The sequence below is a fragment of the Mus musculus genome, chromosome 4 (assembly GCF_000001635.26).
Source record: "Mus musculus strain C57BL/6J chromosome 4, GRCm38.p6 C57BL/6J".
Classification (NCBI taxonomy): domain Eukaryota; kingdom Metazoa; phylum Chordata; class Mammalia; order Rodentia; family Muridae; genus Mus; species Mus musculus.
In genome coordinates, this window is record NC_000070.6 from 155,422,157 (window position 1) to 155,437,492 (window position 15,336).

The 15,336-nt window shown below is 49.1% G+C and overlaps 1 protein-coding gene across 19 annotated transcripts in view; it reads left to right on the forward strand.

Moving 5' to 3' along the window:
* Positions 1–15,336, forward strand: part of Cfap74 (cilia and flagella associated protein 74) — a 74,725-nt gene that overhangs the window by 30,058 nt on the left and 29,331 nt on the right. For 18 of the 19 annotated variants that reach the window (XR_390770.3, XR_390769.3, XR_390772.3 and 15 more), the window contains 12 exons: positions 44–148; positions 419–592; positions 1,103–1,213; positions 1,754–1,856; positions 2,517–2,674; positions 3,841–4,036; positions 5,114–5,272; positions 6,969–7,142; positions 7,719–7,837; positions 11,836–11,902; positions 12,136–12,225; positions 14,559–14,723. Coding sequence is in view for 14 of the 19 variants with exons in the window: in XM_006539046.4 (XP_006539109.1) it covers positions 44–148; positions 419–592; positions 1,103–1,213; positions 1,754–1,856; positions 2,517–2,674; positions 3,841–4,036; positions 5,114–5,272; positions 6,969–7,142; positions 7,719–7,837; positions 11,836–11,902; positions 12,136–12,225; positions 14,559–14,723 (1,621 nt within the window). In the remaining 5 variants the exon portion in view is untranslated. The remainder of the gene's footprint in view (positions 1–43; positions 149–418; positions 593–1,102; positions 1,214–1,753; positions 1,857–2,516; positions 2,675–3,840; positions 4,037–5,113; positions 5,273–6,968; positions 7,143–7,718; positions 7,838–11,835; positions 11,903–12,135; positions 12,226–14,558; positions 14,724–15,336) is intronic. The other variant, XM_006539049.3, reaches the window with a different exon arrangement.

A 15,336-nucleotide genomic window follows, 5' to 3' on the forward strand; every position in this document is an offset into this window, starting at 1 on the left:
AAGGCCATCGTGCTGACCTGCGGTCCATTCTGTTGTTCTCCAGGGCTGCTATTGGCCGTCTCCAGGCTGCATCCAGGCGCCTGCAAACAGAGCTAGAGAACGAGAAAGATCTGCAGTCCAAAATCACAGCCATGCTGAAGGACAGCGAGTAAGTTTGCAAGAGCCTGAAAGACGGGCTTTGTAAGTTAGCACCTGGCTAACTTACACAGGACACAGACCTCAGAGCAGTTTGTGGGACAGTTTCTAATTTGAGTATAAAGGGTAATTTGCTTTTCACTTTCTAGATGCTTAGGAATTAATGAAAAGGTGACATGTTAAAGCAGCTGAAAGGAAAACTTTTACACTGAATTTTTTTCAGTCTCCTCACTTTTGTTTATAATCTTAGTAACTAAAACAACAAATGTTCCATTTTCACAAGGAATGCCATGTGGCACATTGAGATCCAGAAGGGGCAATTTGAGGATGTCCGGAAGCACCATGAAGCAGAGGCAGAAGCTAGACAGAGGGGCCTTGAGGTACACTCTGCTCGGCAGCTTCAAAGGGAAAGAGAAGCCATGGAGAAGTCAGAAAAGAACCGCCTGCTGAGGGCCCGGTAAGCGCCACCCAGACCTGGCCATAGCCAGTTCCTTCATGTTCTACACCCAGGCTCTCTAGAACCAGCTCACAGTTCCCTCTTTGCATCCGTGCCACGGGTCCTGCAATGGCTCCATGTTACGTGCCCACAGTCACCACTGACCTGCACCATCAGACCCTTCCCTCTGCGTATTCCTTTATTCCTTCCAGCTGTGCTGTTCTCTGGCTCCATCACACATCTGGATACCCCTTTCCCTACACAAGCCTCAGAGAGCACTGAGTCCTACCTCTGCTTAACCACCGACCCCCAGGGACTTCAGGGCTACTGGATTCTCCAGATAGAGAAGCCCCTCTCACCTCTTTATGCCACCGTCTTTGCTGATCTCTTCTCCTGTCAGATTCCTGCCCAGCCTGCGTCAAGCCCTGTTTTTGGTGACTTCCTCACACTGGAGGTCCCAGCTGCACTTTAATATCTGTGACAGGCAAGTATATGTGACACTTATTCCTGTTTCTGCTTGTGTCACTGCAGGAAATCTTTGCATACACAAAAGGAGCTGGGGCTGAGACATCAGAAGCTAGTGGAAGATGCCCAGAGAAACCACAGGATCGCAGTGAAGTTCCTGAAGGCCTCTCTGGGAAGGTGGGTTCTCACCTTAAATCTTTCTTCCATCAATGCCCTTGGGGAATACAGGAATGTGGGTTCCTAGATTTCACTTTGAGATCTTCTAATTAAGTCATTAACTAATTATCAGAAACAAATATATCTGCAGTTTTATTTTAAGAAGCTATTTGTATTTGCAAGAGGAGCATGAGACACAATGAAGCCCTAGAGTGTAGGGAACATCCCAGCTACGGGTCTCATGGGCACAGCCCTGACAGAGAGCCTACCCATGCACCCTCACATTGTCAGCATTTATAGAGGTGATCAGCACCTAAGGCTCCTATAGCTCTGTAATCGCCGGCAGTGCCTGCACACATCCCTAGTGAAAGTGCACGTTTCACCGGGCACAGTGGCACACCCTTCAATTCCAGCACTCAGGAGACAGGCAGGTTGATCTCTGAGTTTGGGACCAGCCTAGTCTACATAGCAAGTTCCAGAACAGCTGGGGATCCATAGAGAAACCTGGACACAAAAGAGACAAACAAAAGTAAAAAATAAACAAAATGCACATTACTGCAGAGTTCGTGAGCGAGAGCAGAAGGAAGAGATGGAGTCGCGCACGCACATGCAACGGCGCATGGATGCCGTGCTGTCCCTGAAGAACAACATCACTGCCAGTCGGGTAGGACCAGCCTCTCCAGTATATCTAACCAACTGGCTACCTACCCCCCTGGGTCTTGCTCTTGGGAGCCAGAATTCTTCTATCCTTGGGCTCTGGCCATGAGCCTGCCAGCCTGCTCAGCCTGACGGTTTACCACGCCTCTACCACAGGCTTCCTAGCTGGACTGCAGACAGGAACCATGATCCAGCAGAAAGAGAACAATTTAGCACTGTTCTGAGAGGGCCTCATCTCAGTGCAACAGTGGTCACAGGGCCCAATGCAGTGTGAGGGCCAGCTCGAGGGCTCAGAACTGGGTTAGGGAAGAGTGGGCCACATCATGAAGACTCAGGGCACGGTAACCAATAGGAGAGGGCCAACATGCACACCACTGCAAAGTCAATATGCTCACCACTGCACAGGGTCAACATGCACACAGCTGCACAGGGTCAACATGCACACCACTGCACAGAATTCTAGACCCAGGGGGCGGGCCCAGGGCTGCGTGTTAGGTGAGAAACACGTGGAAAATTATGGGTGTTGAACTGCCTACTATGGGACCCATATGCTTCAGCATTGATTTAAAGACATCCATTCAAAGAAAATATCTGAGTATGAGTATATGCAAAGTTGTGTGTGTGTGTCATATGCTGATACTGTGACTTTAGAGTTCCCTATTTCCAGGAAACACTAAAAAAGTTCCAAGCATGGGGCCAAACCAGGGCAGATCTGGCTAAGCAGAAGGCCCTTACAGAGAAAGAAGTGATCCTATCCCAAGGCGGAGATGCCTTCAAGTACCTTTTTCATCAACGCAGGCACCAGGAACTAGAAGCCCAGAAGCGGTGAGACACCTGTCTGGGAAGTGGGCACAGAGAAAGCCGGAAGGCTCAGCACGCATCACCTGATAGTAACAAAGCTCATTCCTCCCCAGACTTTTCCTGGAAAGCTGACGTGGGTTGTGGGAGAGGACTGCAGCACTCCATCCCCAACTCCCAAGAAAAGTCTCCAGGGAGTTCTGCCACTTGGGGGCTTTATGTAGAGGCCCTTAGTGGGGATAGGACACATCTTTCCTCATTTCTCTTAGCTTCCTGAACTCCTGTGACCACCTCCACCCTGGGGGTTTGCCTGGGGCTCATTTCTCACAAACCACCCTTCTGCTTCATTCTTTGGTCTCCCCCAGGCTTGGTCCCACAGAGATTCCAAAGGGGCCTGCCACATATCTGGATTTTTCCACCTTCCACACACCAGCTTCTCGGTGTCTCTGCCTAAAGTTATCTCATTCCGAAGGACCAAGCCCTTTCTCCCAAGTCCCTGTTCCCTACTAGTCACTGTATAGGATCTGCTTGGATATTGCCTGCTAGCTTTCTTGCTACAGCGCATCCTCCTCATCATAGTGTCTCACAAATATGCAACACACACACACACACACACACACACACTCTACAATGGCCACCAGAGTTTTGATGTGTCCTGTTAGTCTGCCTATGTGTGTTTGATATATATCGTTTGCCTGAGTGGTGCCTCCCCCCCCCCCCCGGGGGGAAATGGCTATTAAAAAAATCAGAGACTGAGTGAGAGGTCACCACACCCTCATATTGCCCTGCTTTTTGTATCACCAAGGACTCCTCAGCAGCCAGTCTAGAAACTAGGGTGGGAAGGCTCATGAGGGCCAGGGTTTGCTGTAGAGACTTGTAGACTGGGCAAAGTGAGACATTTCAAAACTAGACAGATCAAATGCAGAGCTGGACAGGGCAGGGAGGGTTAAGGCGAGGTGAGAGTTGAAGTTACACCTCCAGTCACTTTGCCCTTATGAAGTTTATCTGTTCTAGTGTCCATGGAGCTTGGAGCTTGCCCAAGACAGGGTATCCTTACACCAGTTCCCTCCTAGGCTGGACCTGAGCTCTTGGCTTCCCAGAGAGCTAAGAGTACCACACATAACCCTAGTAGCCACTGAGTGCCCAGCTTGCAGGTGCTGCACCGGCTCTTGTCTGAGAAGCGCCTCCCACAGGGCTTTTGAAGAGGAGCAGAAACTCAGGAAGCAGGAGATTGTAAATCGGATTTTGAAAGAGGAAGCTGAGGAAGAACAAAGGAAAAGGAGACAGCATCCGCTCTCTAAACCCATAAACCGCCGGACTCTGAGAGACAAGACCTGGCAGTACATCTCTGACTTTTGCGAAGGGAAGAGTGTGCTGACCAGCCAGCAGGTGTGTAGGAAGCTGCCCTCTCAAGCTGAGGTCAGGCTCTGGACACTGCAGGTGGGAGGGCCGAGGGTTCAGCTGGGAAGAGAAGGCTGTCCCCTGTCCCCAGGGCCATGGCCCTGTGAGGCCCACCAGGGTCCTCTTCTCCCTCATGTAAGTTCCTCACATTGGCCAACGGTACTACTGCAGCCCTGCAGAGCTGCCTGTCTCGAGACAGGGGAAAGTCCCTCCTCCATCCCTGCATACAATGTGGAGACAGCCTCATGAGGAAGGATGTGTGTAGCCAGTCCATACACATGGTGTCCCACCACTGCCAGGTGTCTCCTAGTGTCTCCCTGAACGCTGAATATTGCTCTCCTTGAGGGTGTGGTGTAAGGACATTGGCTGGCCCGTAACCCAGCGCCCTGCACCCTACATGAGCCCCGTTCTTGGGCTACCTGGTCTTTGGCCTCTGAAGCATTTTCCTTTGTGTTTCAGTGACACACCACAGGCTGTTTTCTGTTTCTTGTCTCTCTGGGCCAGGTGGGGCCTCTACCTCCCAGCCACTTCCACCGTGGGGCCCATCAGTCCTTTGCAACTGTCCTCCCTTGGGGGCACATTCTACATACTTTCTGCAATCTCTATTCTGAGTGGCCTTCCCTGTCACATTTCTAATGGTCCTGCCCCACAGTTTTTTTCTACTGGGAACACATCCCAGGGTTCGCAAAGATCACCTTACCTCCAGGAGGGAAGGCCCTGGTTTCCCCCCAACCCCCACCGCTCCAACAAAGCCAGGACAGCCGTCTTTTCCCAGGGTTGGTGTGCCGTCCCTCACGAAAATTCAGCACATTGAGCATGGCAGCCGTAGAAGAAAGAAACAGTAGAGAAAAATCACAAGTATCCACGACTCACACTATTTTCCCACGAACAAGACTTTGCAGTGGTCTCTGCTGAACACTGTAAGAAGGCATTTGGTAATCCAGGGATGTGTGTTGTCAGGCTCCACACTCTGCGATGAGTGTGTGCTGTCCGGCTCAGCTGCACACAGCACACGGTCCATTCTGTAATGCATGTGTCTTACTGCATTTGCTCTTCTGCTGGCAGGAGCGTGAGCGTGAGCTGCTATTATACCCAAAGACTGTGTGTGTAATAAAAGCCATCTCTAGTGAGTCTGTTCAAGTGGACCTAGGAAGCATCAGTACAGAGGACGAGGTACTGGCTGAACCAGATATTTCAGGGCTTTGGAACAAAGAGTCATACCAGGTAACAGCTTTCTTCCATCAGGTCCTCGGCAGGGGGTCACCCTGAGCCACATGAGATTCCGGATTCCCAGATGTAATTGCCCACCTTCATGCCCCATTCTGTACCAGCCACTGCCTCCTCCAAACTCTAGGTCCTTCTCCCCTTTTAATCCCTAAGAGAAATGGCCTGTGTCAGGCAGTGGTGGCGCATGCCTCCAATAGAGGCAGCAGCAGGCAGATCTCTGAGTTCAAGGCCGACCTGGTCTACAGAGCAACTTCTAGTACACCGAGAAACCCTGTCTCAAAAAACCAAGACAGACAGACAGAGGCAGAGAGGCAGAGCTGGGGTGTGCATGATGATCCCACACTCCTAGACTCTTCTCCCTGGGGTGCAGGGTTCAGCCATGTACTGCTGCACATAGCCTGGAGCAACAGAGGTGCTGGAAGGCTCCCAAGACAGGCTTGTGTCACTGCTTACTACTGAGAAAATACTTCTTCCTAAAAAGTATTTTATTTTTACTGTGCATGTACCCACAGGCACTCATGGAGACCAGAGGTGTCAGATGTCTTGTAGCTAGATCACAGGTAGTTTTAAGCTGCCAGATATAGGTGCTAGGAATCAAACTAGGGTTTTCTGGAAGAGCAGTTATGTAGTTTTAACTGCTGAGCCATCCCTCTGGTCCAAGAAAACTTATTTCTATAAAAATCCATGAGTTCAAACTTGCTTTAATGGCCCTTTTCAAGAAACACGCCTCACACAGGATGCTGGTTCTCTGGACTACAGTTTACAAGAGGCGCAGGCTTATATAGAGCCCCATCCCTAAGCAGAATTTCTCAGCCTCTGTAAACGTTAGTTAGCATCACTACCAGAGCAAAGAGATTTGATTCTCCTGCTTCTAGAGAAGAAATGAAGAAAGCAGGCTGGGTTACCCATTCCATTTAAATTCAGCAGAAAGGTGGTGGGCCTAGGCAGGCACCAGGCACTCACCACCCCGGAAAATCAGGGAGAAATCCAACCAGTGGCCTGATGCCCAGGGTCTTCAGGCAGACTTCACACAGATGTCAAAAGGAAAATTTTAGGCCCATCTTGGATTGCACTTTTTCCAATTGCTAACATTAGTTAGTGAGGTTGCCTGATTTGCACTAACATTGCCATTCAAGAAAACTGTGTCCTGCAGAATTCCCCAAATCTTCCTGTTGCCCTGACTCAATCATCTAAAACAGTAGTTTCTGCTGTTGCTGCTCAGGGAGTCTTACATACTTCTGCTTTTCTCTCTTTCTGTCTCTTCCCCTCTGTCTCTTTCTCTGTCTCTCCCCTCTGTGTGTGTCTCTCTCTCTGTCTTTGTCACTGTGTCTCTGTCCATCTCTGTCCCTGCTACTCTCTGCTTCTCTGTGCCTCTCTGACTCTGTGTGTCTCCCTCTGTTTTTGTTTCTGTGTGTCTCTGTCTTTCTGTGTGTGTCTCTGTCTCTGTTTCTGTCTCTCTGTCTCTGTGTGTGTTTCTGCCTCTCTTTGCCTGTGTCTGTCTCTGTGTGTGTCTCTCTGTGTCTTTTTGTATATGTTTCTGTTTATGTCTCTCTCTGTCTCTGTCTCTCTCACTCTGGGGTCCCTCAGAGAAGTCTCCTGGGTGCAAGCTCTCCTTCTTTGCCAGGTTAGGCCCTGCACTTTGTTCACTATGGGGCTTTGAACAAACATGGACCTCTGTCTGTTTGAACTCAAGGTGCCCAAGGAGGACATGGAACGAAAACCTGTGGGCGGAAGTAAGATGGAAAAGGATATCCTGGCTCGGACTATGGAGCAGCTGCGCAGTGGGGTGGTTCAAAAGCAGGTGGTATCTGGTCGGGAGTTCAAGGGCCGCCCATTCAATAGCAAGCCTGAGGTCATCCACTTCAAGGTGAGCCTTGAGGGGTGGACAGCAAGGCAAGCCTGTTATCACTCTCCTGCCTCTGATGCTTTCTGTTTCCACCATGGGAAACCCAGAAAAGTCTTTAGCTTTGGGGCTGGTGTGCAGGGCTGGGTTTACAGCAGAAGGTACAGGAAGCACCTGGGCCCTCCATGACAGGGGCCTGGACTTCTGAGAAGGAAAATAATAGCATAATTACCTGTTAGGCAGGCCCCTTCTGCTTGGCAAATTCCACCTTCTCATGAGGTGCCCCAAGGACCCAACACCCACTACCAGCTAGCTAATATTAGCATTTACAGAGGGTAGACTAAGATACACAGCCGGTGCTTCCATCCTCTCTCCCACCCAACCAGTCCCCCATAAAACTCATATCCTGCTGAGGAGAAAGTTCTCATGAGGTAGACCCTTCCCTGTCCTTCTCAGACCTCAAGGTGGGCATCATGACCCAAGGGAAACCTTTTCTACCTCAGGATCCTTAACCTCTCCTGAGTCAGCGCCAGGGTAGACCCCTCTTCCCATGACCATTTCTTGAATCTTTCTTGGGGGCTGCCCTCTCTATCTCTGCAGGACTTTGATATTGGCAAAGTATACAAGAAGAAAATCACGCTGATCAATGCTACTTACACAATCAACTATTGCAAGCTGGTGGGTGTGGAGGAGAACCTGAAGGACTTCATCCACATTGAGTGAGTCTTTCAGAGTCTGGGCATGAGACCATGGGCCAGCTTGCCTTAAAGAACTGGAGAGATCACAGAGACCAGCCCAGTTCCTCTGAACACATGACCAAGCTTTCAGATGGGCTGCCTAAGTCTTCTAACACCTTCACTGTGTGTTGTGTTTGGCTGCAAACGAGTCCCCGTTGGCAGCTGGAATGCTCTCTCACTATAAAGATTTCAAGAATGCTTTTCTGAACCATAATTTACTTTTTCTTTTTGTGCTAGTGTTTCAATTTTCTTCTTCTTCTTGGACTCTTCTAGTGGACATACTGTTACTTCTTTGCCGGCATTTTTGGTGTGTGTTTTGCGGTTCCCTTTGATGCTTACTGCTTCTCCATCCCACGCCACCCCTCCTACCTTGCAACATTTTTGACACTCTATTTTGTTGCTCAGCATCTGACCTTCATCTTTCTTTTCTATTTTTCCTTTTTTTTTTTCTTTTTGTTGTTTTTGAAACGGGGTCTTGCTTTGTAGCTGACCTGTATTCATCATGTAGTCCAGGCTGCTCTCAAACCTTCAATCCTCCTGCCTCAGTTCCCAAAGAGCTGACACTACAGTTGTTTCACTGTATCCAGATTATAGGCAGGTCAGTTCATAGCTCAGGCCACCTAGCAGCAACATCTATCACTGTGTGTGATACGCAATTTCTAAAATGGGGACTCCTCTGTTCAGGGTGGAAGAATTATTTTATTTGCCTGAGGTATTTGTCATCTCAGAGGTTTACTGCCTCCATCTGCTAACCTAGGCCTAGTCCTGGGAGCGTCTAGCCTTGGTACAGTCTTATCTAGGCCTAGAATGTTTTTGGCCTGAGACTTGCTGCTGAATAAGCTCACCCTTTCTAGCTCTTTCTGAACTCTGGATGGCTGGTCAACTCTGCAGTTGTGGCTCAAACTCCTCTCTGCACTGACTGATTCAAACTGGCTTCTCTCAGCGTCTGACGGAATTGCTCTGCTTGGCCTCATACTAACTTTGGCAATATGTCCTTATCTTCTGGCTCCTTCTGATTCTCTGGCAAGTTCTCTTGTTCTCTCTCTCTCTCTCTCTCTCTTTCTCTCTCTCCAACCTGTCTCTGTACAACTATCCTGGTAAAACTTTCATCTCCCCTCCTCTCTTTCTACACTGCTCTCTCTTAAGTAGTCTATCTTTCTCTCTGTTCTGGTGAGAGTTGGGCATATCCTATTCTGTCAAAACTTTCTCTGATTCATCACTTTGCCTCTCAAATAGACATCACTTTCAAACATGGGTACTTCCTTCTACAAACTGACTTTACCTTCGTAGTTTGGGATTAAAGGTGTGTACTAAGGGTGAGTCTGTATTCCAGCCAGAGTAGCCATGTTCCTGGATTAAAATCCCTCTACGCCAGGGCTCCCTTTCAAGATGTCTTCATGGGGCTGCTCCCGGAGACTACATTGCTTTATCGTTTTTCCTTGGGCAGCACTGGCTGACAGAGCTCTGATAGGCACTTCCCACCTGAGAGGTGCTGTCCTCCTGGGAACTGAGTGGAAGTGACCAGTAGCATCTTTGGTTCTCGTCCCTCTTTCTGGAAATTTGTAGAATCTCCTAGCTATCTGCAAAGTGCTTGCATGGAGAGAATATTGCTAAAAATTGTTTATTTTACGCACCATGTTCATTTGAGATCCGAGAGCTTTTCTGTCTTTTAGCATGATGAGTCACTTGCTTCTGTTAGCCTGTGTGATTTCTGAAGAGCGTATGGAAGACCCAGGTTAGGTGGTTATCATTACCTCAGCTACCACAAAGCCCTCCTTCCCAGGCCTGGATTAAAGATCCTCTATCCTCTCCATTTCTGTCTTCTGATTTCTTTCTTTTCTTTTCTTTTTTTCTTTTTCTTTTTTTTTTTTTTTTTTTTTTTGAGACAGGGTTTCTCTGTGTAGCTCTGGCTGTCCTGGAACTCACTTTGTAGACCAGGCTGGCCTCGAACTCAGAAATCCGCCTGCCTCTGCCTCCCAAGTGCTGGGATTAAAGGCGTGCACCACCACTGCTCGGCTTGTTTTTTTTTGGTTTTTTTTTTTTTTGGTTTTTTTGGGTTTTTTTGGTTTTTTTTGTTTTTTGTTTTTTTTGAGACGGTTCCTCTGTGCAGTCCTGGCTGTCCTCGAACTCAGAAATCCACCTGCCTCTGTCTCCCAGGTGCTTAAAGTGGGATTAAAGGCATGCGCCACCACTTCCCAGCTGCCTTCTGATTTCTTTTGCTGTTGTAGCTGTGTCTGTCTAGAGTGTTCCTGGCCCTGTGTCCTGGAGCCCCTACTTCAGCATGCCCGAATCATTTGATTCTCTTTAGATTCATTGTACATCTTGGATCTGAGGTTCATATCTCTGAGCAGCTCTAGAAATGTCTTATTCCTAGCCGGCAAATATCATCTCTCCCTGTTTGTCACCTCTCCCCATGACTCTTTGCCCTGCTCCTCCCATGCGGAGCCTTCGCCTTCACATTCCAGCCTCCCTGTCCTTACAGCACCTGCTTCACACTCTCTGCCTATTCGGGGAGTGTATGTGACGTCCCCAGCTTACTGGTCTTTTCAGCTGTGTCTAGCTGGCTGCAGAAACTGCTGACTGTGTGTCTTGTTTCAGTACTTTCTTGTTTCTAAAAATTCCTAGTTCTTTTTCAGATGAGCTGGCATTTCTTAACAGTGTCCTTTTCTTTCCTCCTGCCCATAACTCTGTATCTTTATGACTTTCCTATTTTTACCACACGCCTTTTAGAAGCTCCATTCAGTCATGCAATGGTGTCAATAGTTAATCGTGTGTGTTCTTAAGAGTTTAGCCTTGCTTCTCACTGCGTTGGTTCATGAACATCCCACATGTGCATAGCCTTGGATTCTTACCATTGTCTGTAGGGTGAGGGCCCAGGGATCTTCCTGTCTCTGCCTCCCCTAACCCTAATCTCCGCCCCGCCCCCCCCCCCGCCCTCCCCCCCCCCCCCCCCCCCGCGAATACAGCTCATATCACCACACCCGGCTTTTTTCTAGAGTTCTGGGAGTTGAACTCTGGTCCTCATGCTTGTATAGCGAATAGTTTACTAAGATACTTCTCCAGTACCCAGAGACACATTTTTATATTAAGTTTTTGTGTATTTCCAAGCCATGCAAAATATCTAAAATCCAACATTGTAAAAATATGCCTGATGCCGGGCGGTGGTGGTGCACGCCTTTAATCCCAGCACTTGGGAGTCAGAGGCAGGCAGATTTTTGGTTTTGAGGACAGCCTGGTCTACAAAGTGAGTTCCAGGACAGCCAGGACTACACAGAGAAACCCTGTCTCGAAAAACCAAAACCCAAAAACCAACCCCCCCCAAAAAAATATATATGCCTGATATTAGGAATTTTGTAGGAAGACCCTTTCACTCACCCAGAAGATGCAGTCAGAAGGGAGCACAGCAGGCCTGGGGTTGCCAGTGCACCCCGGCAGAGGCACTGTCTCAGCTCAGGTTTCTACTGCTGGGGTAAAACATCGTAACCAAGGCAGGCTGGGGAGGAAAAGGTTTATTCCCCCCCCCACACACTTCCACATCATAGTCCATTATCAAAGGAAATCAGAACAAGAACTCAGACAGGAGGAACCTGAAGGCACAAGCTGATGCAGAGACCATGGAGGAGGGCTGCTTACTCTCTTTGCTGACCATGGCTTGCTCAGCCTGCTTTCTTATAAAACCAGGATTATCAGCCCAGGGATGGCACCACCCACAGTGGGCTAGGGCCCTCCCACATCAATCACTAATAAAATGTCATACAGGCTTGCTTGTAGCCGGATCTTATGGAGGCATTTTCTCAATTGAGGTTTTTATCTCTCAAATACCTCTATCCTGTGTTAATTTGACATAAAACTAGCTAGCACAGTGTGGTACCTGGAACAGAAAGAGAAAAGACTACAAAGGTCCCAGCTGAGTATATAGTGAGTATCTCCTTTCCACAGTGACCTAACTACCCATGTGCTGTGAATCCCTGTTTCTGCAGCTTTGAACCCCCTGGTCCCATGTCAGCCGGCATGTCCTGTGAAGTCCTTGTCACCTTCAAACCTATGGTAAGTCAAAGGTCACAGAGGGGTGCTGGCTTTTTTTCTAGCTTAACAACAACAGCAAACTCAGCATCATTCTGCAATGCTGGTGGAATAAAGCCAGGTTTGATCTGACCCGAGGGACTCCTGAAGGCTGTGACATGTGTTTCCTCAGGATCTGCTCATGTGGAGCACTTTGGGACTCTTCCCCTGGGATCTGCTAGACAAGTAGCAGTAACTGGGATTGCTTTGTTTTTTAGATAAATAAAGATCTGGAAGGAAATGTCTCGTTTTTGGCTCAGACGGGCAGCTTTTCTGTTCCACTGAAATGTTCAACGAAAAAATGTTCTGTAAGTTTCAATTCCCTGAATCTCTCTCCAGAGTGAGGGCCTTGGAGTACTGAGGACATGAGGCCGGAGCTCCACCACAGAAGTATATCTACCTCTACCTCTACCTCTACCTCTACCTCTACCTCTACCTCTACCTCTACCTCTACCTCTAGGCAGGGTCCCACTATGCATCTCTGGCTGTCCTTGAACTCGCTGTGTAGACCAGGTTGGCCTCAAACTCAGAGAAATCCACCAGCCTCTGCCTCCTGAGTGCTGACATTAAAGATGTACACCACCACTACTGGTTTCCAGACATTTTCATTGTGAGTAAATTTTTAAACCTACTGAAGAACAGAATCATGCAGTGAATTTCCATATGCTCACTACCTACATAGGAAAGTTTTCAACACTGCCATGTTGGCTTCATCTTTACACAGCTTATTGTTGTGGGACCACTTCATAGGAAATTACCAACATCAGACTCAACACCCTTAAGAAACACGGAACCCACCATACCATCGTGCCTTTCCAGTGACACAGCACAGCACACAGACTCAGTGTTTGCAACAGACTGCAACATGGCTTTAGTCCCACAAAGGCTTATAAGCCTGTCACAGGTTTATTATGATATGACAAACGTGGGCTGAGCAGGGTCAGGGGGCTCTGCCCCCGCATCTCACCATGGCCTTCTGAGAGTAACTTCTAGCCTCTGTCTAGCATGAAGTTCTCATGGAAAATGGCTGGACATACAGAAATCAAAGCCAGCAGTACCAGCACTCCTACACATCTCCCAGGGATTTTTGGGCCAAATCCGGGCACACGTACAAGTTCAAAACCAGGGGGGCAGAGACAGGGCTTCTCCCGTGTGATAGGTGGAAGAGAGGGCCGAGAGCTGAGGTAAGAGTCTGCGTCACACCAGCAGGACTAACACAGCTCCTGATTGTCACCAGCCATAGCCGAAGTGTCCACTGTCCACACACTGCCCTTTACAGAGCAGTTACTTCTGACGCACTGCCTCACATTTGATGGTTTTTGACCTAGAATAGCAACCCCTTCTCCAGTGTTGGGCCATAAAGCCTTACTTGGCCAACTCTAGAACACTGTGTGTTTGTGTGACTGCCCCCCCCCCCCCGTTATCACAGTCACGGTGTCCCCGCTGTCCCCTGTGTTCCTTTAAATTAGATACTAGGTCAAATTAGATTTTAAAACTACTTGCTTGTTGCTCTCAAAGATGTTCCTAGCGCCCACATGGTGCTATGCCTTCTTCTGAACTCCGTGGGCATGCATGTGCACGCACACATGCAGGAAAAACACTCGTGCATAAAATAAGGCAGAAGTAGTTGTAACACTTTCCTACATGTATAGAGTACATTGGGATTACTTCAAGTCCCTCCCACCTTTAATCCTCTCTCCTCCCTATAAGTAGGAACCATTTTGAGGAAGCTGGTGCTCTGTGTGTCATGGGTCCCACACTCGCTCCTGCTGTGTGCCAAGTTCCTGTCACAGACACCGAGGCCCACCTATAGAAGAGGGCAGATCTAGGGTGGGCTGCAAAAATAGAGCTCTGTCTCGAGTGGGGAAAATGGCAGCCCTTGCCAGTCGTCAGTGGTGGGCACCCGTGGCCTTGCCTCTCTGGCCTGAATCTGGACTACTCTGTTTTATACTTTGGTGTGCCTGTTTCTGTGCCCCATTGTCACGTCTCTGGAAAGAGGTAGTGCAGGTGGAGCCCTGGCTTTAGACTCAGTGTCCCAAAACAGACTTGTGAGAGATGGCTGTTTGTGGAACCATGGTGACACCCAGGCATGGTGCACTCAGCTTGAGCACAGAAAGTCTGCAGCCTATAGCCACGGAGGCCATGAATGACACAGTCCCACTCTGAAAACTAGCACTTTCCAGGCCCTGTATCTATCTGTTCCTCAGCTTACATCAACCAGGAGTGACAGCTGTCAGCTTGCCCACCACTCCCAGACTCTCCCCTCTTTGAATTATTGTCATCTCTCAATCAGGGAGCTGCTGGTTTGACTTTCTTAAAACTAGACCCAGGAGCCCCAAGTCGCCCTGGTTACTATGAGTCTGTGATTTCTTAAGTGGGCTTTGTCCCCGATGGACAGTGCAGACAGAGGCCCGTGAACCCCTCCTGTCCCGACTGGAGCCGGATGCAGGCGCCCCCGTGAAGAAGAGTCAGGTCCCCCGGCTTGTTGGGACTGCATCTGATATTCAGGAGAGGAAACCTTCTCCTAATGAGACATTGGGTCCTCTGGTCCTCGATTCCCGCAAGGGCCTGTCCTCCCTTTGTGACTGAGGATCCAGCCAGCTGAGAGGCCACCATGACTTACACTTGTGTTCTTTGGCAGCTGTCCCTTGACAAGGAGCTCATTGATTTTGGGACCTACGTGGTGGGTGAGACCACATCTCGGATCATCACACTGACCAATGTCGGGGGCCTGGGCACCAAATTCAAGTTTCTCCCCGATTCTGAGTTCTATGAGATGGATGAGTCCCAGCCCGCCATGAAAATAGTGAGTGTTCTGTCAGCCTCTGACCATGATTACCGAGGACAGGGTGGGAAGCCTCCTGGCCATGTGTACAACCTCACATGTATCCCAGTACAACCTCGCAGCATGTAAGAACAGGATGCGTACAACCTCGAATGTATAAAAATGGATGAGCAGCCGGGCGTGGTGGTGCACGCCTTTAATCCCAGCACTTGGGAGGCAGAGGCAGGCGGATTTCTTAGTTCGAGGCCAGTCTGGTCTACAGAGTGAGTTTCAGGACAGCCAGGGCTACACAGAGAAACCCTATCTTGAAGAAAACAACAACAAAAACAAAAACAAAAAAAGGATGAGCAAAAAAGGCTGTCAGCAAATGGGCGGTGGGGGAGAGGGAGAGGGAAATGTCAAGATAGCCTCAAGTCAGTGAGAGCAGAACGTCGGACACACATGCAGTCTGGCTTCAGGGGCTACAGCAGCAGAATGGAGGTAGAATCCAATCGGACAGCTCCATGAGAGGCCACGGCCATCTTCCCAAGGCACAAAAAGAACTTTTTGCCTTTTTCCAAGAAGACTGTGCAGGGGCTGTAGTGAGGCAACAGCCTCAGGGTGGGGAATGGGGGCGGGGGGTGGGGTGGGAGGT